Consider the following 13,345-nt stretch of genomic DNA (forward strand, 5'->3'; position numbering starts at 1 on the left):
GTTATGGACAGGTGAGTCAAGGATAATCCTTTAACAAAGTAATGGCAAGGTGAAAGAATGGAGAAAGCAATAGACTGCAGACGAAACAAAGCATTCCACTTCATCTGTGTAACATGGTGAAGTTATGATATACCATGATCATAACTCCTGATCACCTCTGGAACAGGCTCACTTCTCTTTATTGATGTCGTAACTAATGATTGTCTTTCAGAACTGTACAGGAACATCTTTTCTGCTGTATGTACAGGAAAATGCCTCCAGACTCATTGGCCGGTGCTTGATCATGCAGCAAGACAATGACCCAAAACACACAGCTAAAGCAAACAAGGAGCTCAGTGGAACAAAGTGTAAAGTCTTTGACTGTCCAAGCCAATCTCCTGATTTAATTCCAATCAAGCATGTATTTCCCTCGGTGAAAAGAATACTGAAGTCAGAAACCCTCCAGAACAAACAGCAACTGATAATGGCTGCAGCAAAGGCTTGGCAAAGCATCTCTGAAGAACAAACCTAGAGTCTGGTTTGCTGTCAATGGGTCTTAGAGCTTGATGCAGTAATTGTGTAGAAAGGATTTGCAACCAAGTCCAAGTTTTATTACTTTAATTTACTAATTACAAAAAAATAGTTTCTATTTTACATTAATCAGTCCCAGTACTTATACTCACCTAAATCAGGGGGATGGAAAACAAAAAGTGGTATTATTCTAAAAGGTTAAAGCATACAGTATATGTGTAGAAATACCTGCAAATAAAAGGTGACATTCTGGACTTTTGCCTCAGCATCCATCTTTTTGTGTCAAATGTGAATTGCTTGAGTATTCAGCAAAAAGAGCGATTTTGATCTATACTTATGGAGAGCGCTGTAGATTGAACGGTTAACAATTCCTCTGCTTTAGTCTTATTTAGTGTATTTTAGTCCATTCTACTAGGCAAAATAAAATTATACTTTAAAATTGAAGTAATTAAAACTACGTGGTCGTTAAAGAAAATCTTGCTGCTATTGGAAATTCCAGGCAACTTAATTGCATAAGAAAGTCCAAAGATAGTCTTCTTATTGCTGTAAAGTGAGCGTTTGGAAAGCATGCTGTGGCTGTGAGTGTTTTAGTACATGGATGTTTGTTTTAAAGACCACTGCTTCCTCATCATTCTTTGCACTTCAAAATCTGTATTTAATTTAATACCTCTTTAGAGTATTCTCTTGTCACTTATGTGCCAGTTTCTTCTCTTGTTTTTCAATTTTTCAACCTAATGTTTCAGGCCCTTAATAGTTTTAGCAAGGGCAGCATGGTGGAGCAGTGATTAGCATTGCTGTTTCACAGTGCTTGGGGCCTGGGCTCCATTCCAGTCCTGGGGTGCTATCTGTGTGGAGTTTGTATGTTCTCCCCATGTTCTCCTAGATTTCTTCCAGATGCTCTGGTTTCCAAACACATAGTAGTAGGTTAACCAGCTTCTGGGAAAACTGGTCCTGGTGTGAGAATGTATGTCTGTCTGTGTATGCAACAGTTTTCTGTCCAGGATGTATCCTGTCTTACACCTGTGGCTCAGGCACCCCTGTGATCCTGTACTGGATAAAATGGTTAGAAAATGGATGGACGGACCCCTAGCAATGAACTACAGTAAATAAAATTGTCTTGTTGTCTGTCTTGCTAGACAGAAGCTTCTCTTTTAACCAATTTTCTGATTCGTTGCTGAGGTGACCCAAAGTAGTGTTACATGCCCCCTAATGGTGATTTAATGCACATTGTCTTTCATTATTCCCTGTACATTTTAGGTTGGGGAAATGTAAGCTTCATTCTTTTTCTGTTTCAAAATGGTTAAGGCAAGTGAATTGCAGAGATGAAAGAGGCAGTGACAGGTTGGAGACCATGATATGTGTGTGGATGTGTATGTTCAAGCAGTGATTCATTGTGCCTAAACTGTGTGTGTTATCATGGTTTCTTCAGTGACAGATCTTCTGGGACCTCTTGTTAATGACGGTTGTTTTCCAAAGAAGGGATTAACATGTTATTCAAAATAATGAGCTATTTAGATGGAAAACCTGATCCTGGAGTGTCAGATCCTGCAGGTTTTATAATTCAGTTTAATCCATCACTGCCTACAGTCCTGGAAAGCATTGCGATTGAAGAATTATATGAATAATCAACCTACTTTAAGTAGGTTACTCAAGAACTGAGGGTGGAACAGAAACCTCAAGCATTACGGTTCTTGGGGAGCAGACTGTGGGTGCCCTCAATATTGATTTTAACAGTATAAATATTCCTTGGAGGTTCAAATTCTCTCGCTGTTAATGTCTCTGGGCTTTAGCATTCGTACATGAGAGACCTTTGAGATGATAGCTACTGGAGTCACCCATTGCCAAACCCAGATGAAACTGTGCGTGCAGTGTGAGATGCCATTGTGTGAAAGTGTGCGAGAGCCAGCTTGGGGCTCCCATCTTTGAATGCTGACCACCGCAGGATGTGTGGGGAATTGGGGGTCCTAACTCGAGCGTGTCCGTGTCCTTTTTGCAGAAGGAGAAGAAGGCAGGCGGGCTGCTGAAGCTCCTGTCAGGGGCGTCGGCGAAAAAGAAGTCCCGTTCCCCACCTTCTGTCTCGCCCACACACGAGCCGCAGACACCAGCCGCCGCCGCCGCTGAGGGGCCCATGCAGGGGGCCACGGCGGCCAACCTGCCTTCGGGGCTGAGCCACGGCAGGGCGGGGTCCTGCCCCATCGAGAGCGAGATGCAGGGGGCCATGGGCATGGAGCCCCTGCACAGGAAGTCCGGCTCCTTGGATCTGAACTTCTCCGTCTCGCCGCCCGCCAGGCAGCCCTGCTCTTCGCTCATCGCCATCCGGCCGGAGCCGAAGCCCCTGTCCCGGGAGAGGTAAGAGTCGGCACAAGAGGAGGCCAGCTGGCCCTTCTAGTTTATTAACTTGGTAGTTAGTAGTTCATTGATCCAGGGATCTCATCCGACAGCACTCTGAGTGAGACCAGATTATCAGCAACATGGCAGGGTAGCTTGTTCCACACTCCCGCCAACCTTTATGTAAAGTAGTGCCTCCTGTTCTCAGTTTTCAACACTTCCACTCTGTGCTTCACTGCTCATTCTGAAGAGGGCTTGATATCTTTGAGGATTTTGAATACTGGCATCATGTCCCCTTATAGTCTTCTCCCTTGGGGATTAAAACTGCTCAGTTCCTTCAGGTAGGACATCCCACCTCCAGGCTATCATATTTCCTTGCTTAGTAAAGCTCTGGGCGTAAGTTTACCACCACAGCAAAATGCAATCAATTTGTGCCTTGATCACAGAGAACTCCTTGAAAAACTCATTTTCTTATGTTAATGTGCCACTTTAGTAATGTTCAGTATTAAACCTTACTAAATAATGTTTAAATATCTTGGTTCACTATATAAAAAAAGCTATATACATGCACTAAAAATTATTTTAAAAATGTTTTGTGAAACATGGAAGGGATTACGCATTAAGGACCAGTTAATACCTTGCAGCTGTGCACATTGGTACAGTTGATCTTAAATTAAAAGGAAAAATTAAAATTAAAAATAAACCAGACGGACTCCCTGGAAGAGAGACAAAGGCACTACATCCATCGTTGCTGATATTCAGATATACAGTATCTGGAGTTGTTCATTTTAAAGGCTTGTGAAAAACAAATTCCAAATGTTTCCAATCTAATATAGCTAACAAATTGCAAATCCCACTAGTTGGAGTAGATGGGTTAGACATTTAAATTGAATGTTTCCCCTGTGGCACTCTGCAGTCAGAAATGTGAAATAAATCAAAAGTGAGAGCCCAGACTCTTTTTGGGTCGTGGTTAAACGGGGAGCGTTTTCATTATGAAAATACACTATTTAATTTAAAAGCGCCCATAGCTAGTCAGGCCCTAGACATTTTAATTTTGTCTTACTCCATCCTGTTGTAAATCGGGTGTAGCTCACTGCAAGACGCAGGAGAACATTGCAACACTGTCCGACTTTCAGCTCTAACGAGTTATGCAGTCATTCAGTGCTGCTTCACGGTAATTACTTTTTGATTATGATTAATTAAATTCCTCTGGTATGCAGAAAGGGGAATGGAAGAGTGTAGCTTTCCTGCACTTTGGCCATGTTCTTGCTTTTGTCTTCTGTCTTTTTTTTTTTGGTCCAGATTGATTCAGAGTTTTGTTTGTTCTCCTATGACCACCTGTCCTCACAGGCTTGAGGAAGGTGACCTATTTCAGCTCTTGAAAGGTTAAATGCTGGGATAAAGTACAGTCACTTTACATTCCATGTTTGCAGTCAAATTATTTCATGTTTATTCAGTGTGATAGTTTTCACTGTGAAAGGTATGTAGTCAGTGGCAAATGAATTTGGCTTACAGCCATTCTGCTTGAGGCACAGAATAAATCCATTCCTAGAGAAAGTGAATCCAAAGCTAGAAACAGTGATGATTATGGTAATATATAAATGAAGAGAAATATAAGGAAAAAGATAACACTGTCAAAACACCACAAAGGAATCCTGTTAAAGGAAAAGTAATATAATGATCTTCAGGTAAAAAGGTATTCGAATGTTTGAGCGACTAATAGGACTATCACAGTTGAGCTTCAAATTAAACTTTTTGTAGGCATTGCCTACACCAAAGAAAAACAGTGAAATGTTACAGGGATATTAATGTAAGCTTCTAGAGTTTAGAGACAGTAAAAAGAAGATAGCTGATTTTTTTAAAGAAATCAATATTGAGTGTTTACTAAAGAAGACATAAGCAGCAAGTCTCAGCCTTGGGAAAGACATTGTTTGGTATTGATGAATGTTAGCATAGAATAGAAGTTTTACAGGTCATGGAAGCACTTAAGATAAAGACATCTACAGTGCCTGTTTTATAACAGCTGTCCCTTAACAATCAAGGCTGTTGACAAAATGTTTCCAGCGCTCCCAAAACAGGGGTAATACGCATTTACTTAAAGTTGATGGTAGTGCCCTTGCATAAACTGGGTGACAGAACCCAAAAAAGTAATTATAGAAGAATAGGTCTTACTTCTATTACAAGTAAGATAATTATAGAAATGATTATTCAAAATAAATCTGAGGATTGTCCACGTGGAAATTCAAGTCAAATGTCACGATGGATTTTAAAAAAGGTCTTCCTTCCTAACTTGTTGAACAACCAACAGCAGTAGTGGATATACAGTACACAAAGCATTCAATATGGTATATTAAGATATTCAGAAAACATTTGATAAAACTCTTCATAAAAGGTTAATTCTCAAATTGCAAGGAAGTCATTGAAACATGCATTTGGATACAGAACGGGTTAATGGATGGTACAGTTAAATGGTGAACAGGTGTGATGTAATTAGTGTACTACAAAGATCTGTATTAGGACCACTACTCTTCATAATTTATATTCTGATCTCCACATTCCAGTTGACAAGTAAACTAGTCGCACTAACAGGTGATGCCAACATAGGATGGTTAGTGAACCCTCTAGAAGCTGCAAATAAAAATACAAAAAGACCTAAGACAAGTTCAAAGCAGATTTCATTTTTTTATTGTTGATAAGGAGGGTATTATATGCAGATAGAAAAATACAAGGTGGGAAAGAGGTTTCTACTTGTGCAAAAAGCCTTGACACTTTCACAGTACATCCAGATAATGTGAGTAAGAAATAAAAAGGGAATAAAGAGGACAGAATATAAAATTACAGCATTAAAAGCATTATGGGAAGCAGCTACTGTATGAGTGCATTATAAGTGGGCATAGTTTTTAACAATGCTTGTGAAGTCACCAACAGTGTGTGCGAATACCAATTCCAATTAGAACTTACACACCAGTTCCAGGTTGTTTGGGGAGGATTTTAATTTGTAATGCTCTGAAGCAGTCTCACCGCCTAGTAATCAAATCTTGATCTCCTCTACATTTATTAATTCCTTTTCAGGAAGGAATTCACACAGGTGTCAGCCATTCATATGTATGTGTGCACAGGTATCCAGTGTTTGTCTCCGTTGAAAGAATTAATTCACTCAGAGAAGTAGAATCTGTATAGCGCCTACTGTCAGCCAAGAGTCCTAGTGTCCTCAGTAAAACATGCTCAGTGAATCACCGTGGCAACCATTAAAGCTCGCAAGCACACCTACGTCATGACAGCAGACCTTAGGGCAGCAGAATCTAGACAGGGAGCCCAGGGAGAGTAGGGGTACGAGCTGAGATGATGTTTTGAGATGGAGACATTTCAAGGCATGCCAGGTCTGATGCCAGATGTCCAAGGGTCTGAAGAGCAGGGACAGGAGATGTGTCTGTGCGCTTAGGGATTTAGCTTCATCTCGAGCCCCCCAGAGAAATAACAGAGCCCAGGCTGCTTCTCGCATCTCGATCGCCCATTTCACTTTGGGCAACATCCAGGCCTCTGTGTGACTGCCACCAACCCCCCCCCCCCCCTCCTTTCCCAGCTTACACATATGAAATACGAGTGCAGTTCTGAGACAGGTGATACTGAAAGGCTTGCAATCTTTCGTATTTGAATTAAATGGGAATCTGTACTTTATAATATTTTTGGGAGCTGCAGTGGTTTTGAATTTTGAAATATTTGTCTGAGAAATTTCTTTAGATATGTGTTTCTGCTGTAAATATATATGCTTATGAATACTGTTAAGTCCTAGAATGTGCTTTCTCAGTGTTTTTATTGGGTCAGGAGAGGCATGTTGTGTATGATTTTTTTCATAAACCTTCTGTTTTTGTTTATTTGATGAATCAGGTTGTTAACAATGTTTTTCCACATGGGCACAAAGCTACAGGACTCTCGAATAGCGACATATTACACTGTCCCTCCCTGACAGAGTTATAGATCTCCTTTCAGATCTGTCATTCAGAGCTCAAGAAAGGCTGATTTATCACCAGACTGAAAAACGATCAATTGATTTTTCTGAAAGCAGCACATTGAATGTAGTCAGCGCAGAAAGAATATTGCTGCAATTGTGGAAAAGCCACGAGAGGCCTTCATTTTTCTGTAATTACAGGGACAAATGCATGTCGTTGTGAGCAAAATCGATGTCTGAAATGTATTTGGCTGTGAACTGTTTTTTTTGCAAGCAGCCCTAACCCCTCTGTATCAATTCATAAAATAGGGCACAGATCTGCTGAATGCACCCAAATTGGAAAAAAAAAAAAAACAATTACCGTCCAGAAGAATCTTTAATAATAAAGCTTTAAATGATTTTTGTATGGATTGCCGAAACGTAAGCAGCAACAATAAAGGATTGTGAAGCTTAGAATCATGCTTCAGTTTTACAGTTAATTCCTAGGCTTTAAAAATTCCGATTTAACTTAATGTCTTTATATATGCAAGAGGTGTTGGAGAAAAACAGCAGCATCCTAAAAGGCATCCATATTTTTTCCTTTTTTCTTGCAGCTCCTAGACATCATTAAGTGCTTTGAAATGAATTTGAGATGAGTGCACTGGGGTGGCTTTTCCAGACACTATATTAAATGAAGTTCATTACCATCATGCATTCCCTTTAACCTTTCTGCTGCAATGGCTAGAGCTGTAATTTTCCAAGTGTGCTAGGGCAATGGCAAGAAAAAGAGTCAGTCATACACATGCAAGTCCTGTATGCTGTTCCTAAAACGTTTATGTATTTTTGAATGAACAATTCACTCAAGCGACAATCACAGCAAACTGATATTGATAGTCAGGCAACCTTCCTCTTTATTGCATTGGCTCACACTTTGGTTGTTGTGCTTTTCTTTAGTATGCAATGGATATTGCCACGTTAGACTCGTGGGAGTCTCACCAGCAAGTTCTTCATGAAAATGAAATTTTTGTCTGTGTCCCCGATGCCATTTGAAATTCCCTTTGGTAAGAAGGAGAAAAGGCACTTATTTTATGTTCCATTAAGATAGTTGCTCTCATACATTTAAAAGTCTTTTTTAATATCAAAGAATGAAAAATTTCATATTTGTTTGTTTTGGTGGGTTTAACTGCCAATTATCAGCAAGAACAGTTCTGAACATCCCCACATTTGTCACTTACTTTTTTTTGTTGTAAATGAAACATTTAGGTGAACCTGTCAGTTCATGCGGTACATTCCCTGACTTATTTCCTGCTGTAATACCTTCAGGGCTTCATTTGACTTTGATAATTCAGTTCTGCTCCGTACATTTTGAGAGCGGCGATTTCTGACGGTCTCCCCAGGGCTACGCCGGCGAATCTTCTACAAGCTCTTTGCTTTTCTTTACAGGTACCGCGTGGTGGTCCCTTACCCGCCTCAGAGCGAGGCCGAGATCGAGCTGAAGGAGGGCGACATCGTCTTTGTGCACAAGAAGAGGGACGACGGGTGGTTCAAGGGGACCCTGCAGCGCACGGGCCGCACGGGCCTCTTCCCTGGCAGCTTTGTGGAAAGCTTCTGAGTAGGGCCTTTCTCCACCAGATCGGCGCGGACAGGACCGGGCTTTCTGGCATTATCAGTTTTTTTTTTATTTAAGTCTGTCTCTTAAACACCCCCCGCCACGCAGTCGGGACCTTCGCCTTCAAAGGTTTGGCGTCTCCGAGCACAAGGAGCGTTAAGGTGAACCATTGACATTCACTGCCATTGTTACTCCAAAGAAGCGACGAGGACCTTTGAAGAAAGCACAGAAAATTCCCTCTCGGTGCACAACCCCTCTCTTTCCCCGTACCCCTTTTCCACCACCTCAGAGTGCACGGACAGAGGTGGAGAACTGTATACATCCCCGAAGCCTCGGAGAGGCTGTGCTGCTCTTTCGTCAACACGGACGCACAGTGGTTTTCTGAAGTAGTGCCTTCACCCATGGAGCCACCTGCAGTGAACAGACCGGAAGGATGAACACTGGACGGAAGCAGATCCACCTGAAATATGGATTTTGCTATAGCGAGGCAAACACCTCTGTCCATTTAAATGTAAATTCTAAGTGAAATATTTGGAAGATTTTGTTTTTTTTTTCTTTTACGAATACCATAAATTCTTCTCGTACAACCGCAGTGACCCTCTGAACTTCCCTGCGAAGGTCAGACGCTTAAGGTATTTCCCAGGAGGGAGCTGTAGGAGGGACCATTTCCAGTTCCATGTGAGGTCTTTCCACTTGGGGTCAGGATAGAGGATTAAGCTGGTTTTAGTAGAACACAACAATTCATTTCTCAGCACACAATAAAAACCCCCGCTAGGCCCTCAGCACCAGGAGTCAGGAAGGAATAATGTGGGAAGATCATCACATACTCTCGCTATTAAGATGTTGTGACTGTGGGGCTGAGATGATGAACAGTGACAAGGTCCTGCTCCTAAAAGCTATAGCTCCTCTGTACGTGGAAAGTACCAGTTTCCTTGATTGTCCAGCCTTTGCTTTGAAAATGCTAAATTAAATGCAGAGAAAATAAAGAAAAGAAGAAGCTTGTAAGAACCAGCCAGTGAAATTAGAATCAGATAAAGCACACTGACTGATATTACATTTTCCTGTGGTTTATAAATGTATCTTCAGTTTATAAATGAGGTTTAGGGGAGATGATGGCAAATCTCAGAATTCAGCCTTGGGAGCACAATGCATCAGTGTGAAAATCTTTATTAGATCACACTGAAAAACATATTTTTCTACTACACCTAGAAAAGCCACTTTATTGAAGAATTTATTCAAAATAGGGCCTCAAGAAAATGATTTTTTTTTTATTGTGCGTGTGTCTTCAGTTGTAAATAGAAAGCTTTATTTATTCATTTCAGGAATGATTTTATTTAGAAGTTGAGGCCGATTTTAGTGCTTGTGACGGAGTCTGGATCCGTCTTTCATTTCTGCCTTCAAGCTGTGCAGAATTTCTAAAAGTACATCAAATCATCTTAAGTAGATCATTTGTTTTTTTAACTTGAGGAAAGAAAATGATATATTTCTTATGAATCTAAGGCACATTACTACATCAGGCTAGTTCTAGCATGAAGATCTTCAAGTCTGAAACAATGTGAAAAAAGAGACATTTTTAAGGCTGTCCTACCTTGCTGTGGGAGAGCACAGGCAGATAGGTAAATTCATGAAAGCACACTTGTAGCTGTCAGTTAGAAAATATCCGGAGATGTCTTTTCTATGCCTTTTTGATTATGATTTCAGAATGTGTTTCTGCCAGTGAAAGTCCTAATTGCACTATTGGATGAGGTTCAGTTGGTAAAGAACAGCTAAGTGCCAATATGGTTACTGTGGTTCCTGCTGATAGTGAAGCACCTAATTAGTGTTCCAGACAAATCACCACATTCCCCACAGTGACAGCTAAGAGAGATGTTACATAGCATTTAAGTAAAAAAAGTCAAATTGCTGTATGGGTTGCCAACAAAACACCAGCACAGTGGACCTGACCTTTATATCAGATAGATTTTACATAGTCACATTAAGTAAAACACTAAATTAAGGAATTGTGCATAGTCGGGGCATATACAGGCACACCTGGACAGCAGAAAAGACAGTCCAATTGAAATGATAAAGTCCTGTCCTTCAGATGGGGATGTTAAACCAAGATCCTAACTGCTTGGTCTTTTGCGTTACCATGGTACTGTTTGTAAAAGTAGAGGTGTTAAACCCAGTGTCCTTGACTGAATTCCACACTTGGCTGCAAAATCTGGCCTTCCTGAAGTTCTCCTTTCATACAGGCGATGAAGCCATTTTGAACTCCTCCAGAGACGTGCACTTCAATGACAGGCCAAGTGGGTCAGCTGAACCCACTTTGGCTGAACCTCTTTGGGATGAATAGTGCTACATAAATGCAAGCGAGTGCATTCTTGACGTGGCTGGTGTTTGAACCTAATCCATTTTCATCTTCAACTTTTCGCCTGAACGTAATCTGAGAAGCGACGTGTTTCTCTGTGGTTTTTTTCAAATGCTCTGTGGTATCATTACTGACATATGATTGCTACAGAACACTACCATTTTCTGAATCTATTGCAGGCATAAGAACACAGCACATTTACAAACCAGAGGAGGCCAGTCAGCCCATTTGGCCCATTTGGTAGGTTAGTAGCTAATTGATCCAAGGATCTCCTTGACAGACGTCAGGGTATCAACTTCAGCAGCATGGCTGGGCAGCTTGTTCCCTACTCCCACAACCCTTTGCGTAAAGAATTGCCTCCTATTCTCAATAACTCAATTTTCAGTTAACTTCCTCATAGTTTTGACCCATGGCCCCTGCCTTGTGTTTTAGTCTTTATTCTGAAGAAGCCTGCTGGGGTTGACTTTTTCAGTGTCCTTGTGGATTTTGAATACTTCTTACATGTACAGAAAAAAAAGTGATGCATATCATCCAGTTTAAATCTTTATTCAACACAGAGATACAGTAGCATCACTGGCATGTACTATCTGGGCAGCTCCAGTGGTGAGTGATTTCTGTCTGACATCACTGTCATTACTTGCATAACACTCTTATGTGTGTTAAGTAGATATCCCATTTGAACATTTTATATATTTGAGTATTACACAAATGTTGGGAAGTTGTGATGTTTATTGTACCTTTTGTTTTAACAGGGGGCTCCCTGTAATTCCAGGTTCATCTGTTGACTCACAGCCTACAGTTTAACCCCTGGGAGGGTGCTGACTAAGGGTCAGATGCCTGTTTTTTTTGTCTCTTATTTATTGGTAGAAAGAGACATTATCCAGCTGCAAAATGATTGAAAATCACTTGTTCCCAGGAGGCTACTATCAAGGTTTCCTCCTTAAAGAAGCATCAGAAAACTGAAACACTACCCAGCTCCCATTAATAATTCTTCATTACTGTTATCAGCAGAGGCCAAAATCACCCACTCCCTTTATGACTTTCAGCAGTGTTTGAGCAGGAAATGTGCTCAGGTGCTGAAATGTGAGGAGAGATTTATAGACTTTAATAAAAGCTCTAGATTCTTTACTGGAGGGCTTAGGAAGTTTTTATCAGAGAAAGGCACAACTTCTTCTTTTTTTCTTCTTCCAATGGATGCGTCTTCACGAGTTTTATAACTTTGTATTTTTCTATTCATTTTTACTGGCTGGAGAAGCAACAGTAGAAGGGTTTACAGGCTCAGTTTGGACCAAACGCGTTGCCTAATCCAGTAGAGTCATACTGCAGCAGACTGCTCTCCAATTAGAAAAAAAAACTACTTTGTTGGAAAAATAAACTGTTAAAAAAATGAAAATTAACTGATTTTCCTTCATCTAATGTAAACAAATGACATCCTCTTATATGTGGAAATTAATTCATATTTATGCTGAGAAATATGTAGTAGTATATTCTGACAGTTCAGATCCTAGATAACAATGTTTTGGTTAACCATGAAGCACAAGGCCGATGTTCCCCAGAACAACATACCAGGTTGTGTTGAGAGAAGCTAAGGTCTTTATTTGTGCTCTCTCAACCTTGACATAAAGCAGACACAGATATAAAAAACTTTATTGAAAGCTTTTTCGTAGATCCTGACACTTGCCAGATATTGTACTGTTTTTTTTTTACTGCGCTGTGCTCAAATATGAAGGGGGACTCGTCCAGACAGGAGTGCGGTATGGTATTTGGAAGAACAGTTAAGCACAAACTCCCCTTTGGAAGTGAATGTACATGATGATAATCCTTCACATTGGCCAGACCCTTCGGAGAGGGTGAGAACACTGCTGCTGGGAGAAATTTTGATATTACTGTTCTTTCTCCAACAAGACTATTGAATCCATGATGTTGCATACTTGTTATAATACAGCTGGAGAGATTGTGTGTAGACCACTAAAAAAGACACGAAGATGTTCTTTAAAAAGAGAACACATGCATAATTTTAATAGGACATTATTTTCCATTACTGCAAGAGGCTAGAGAACAAATATAGCCATATTTTTGCAACAGGAGAAGGACGATCAAGTCCTGACTTTAAAGAATTTACTTTAAATGTTGGTCTAAATATGGCATTTGTCTTCTGTTCATTTACAAACTGTATTGTATTATTATCAAGTGTTTTGCTTTTTTCAGTCAAGTGCATTTTAGCAATAAATGCCTTTTGTTCTAAAACATGATTCATCTTTTGCTCATTAATATTGTATGTCTCTCTTGTTTTTCTCTGGTGCCATAATTAGTAGGAATCACACAAACCTGGAGAAGACATACACACAGCAAACTGGAAGTAGTGTGGATCATTATAACACACAAATTAGCAGGTCTGACCTGAATGCATTGGGGGCTAAATCCATTTTAGACCTGAAAATGAAAGAATTCCAGGGTGCTGTCCTCATTTATGAAACCAGTGCCTAGTTTTGCTTTCTCAGTTAGCAGAGTTGAATTAAAATAACCCTGTTTCAAAACATGTTTTATGAACTGTTGGCTCTTGTATCCCATCACAAGGTGTTACAGGGATACATAGGAACTGCATGTCCAGCATGTCTGT

At 40.3% G+C, this 13,345-nt stretch overlaps 1 protein-coding gene across 1 annotated transcript in view; it reads left to right on the forward strand.

The window, feature by feature from the left end:
• The window catches only part of sh3rf3 (SH3 domain containing ring finger 3), a 167,305-nt gene extending 158,393 nt beyond the window's left edge, over window positions 1-8,912 (forward strand). The window contains exons 9-10 of the mRNA XM_088609007.1: window positions 2,507-2,859; window positions 8,210-8,912. Coding sequence (XP_088465133.1) covers window positions 2,507-2,859; window positions 8,210-8,378 — 522 coding nt within the window. The 3' untranslated portion in view covers window positions 8,379-8,912. The remainder of the gene's footprint in view (window positions 1-2,506; window positions 2,860-8,209) is intronic.
• Window positions 8,913-13,345: the final 4,433 nt, after the last annotated feature.

The sequence above is a fragment of the Lepisosteus platostomus genome, chromosome 2 (genome assembly GCF_059453375.1).
Source record: "Lepisosteus platostomus isolate fLepPlt1 chromosome 2, fLepPlt1.hap1, whole genome shotgun sequence".
Taxonomy (NCBI): domain Eukaryota; kingdom Metazoa; phylum Chordata; class Actinopteri; order Semionotiformes; family Lepisosteidae; genus Lepisosteus; species Lepisosteus platostomus.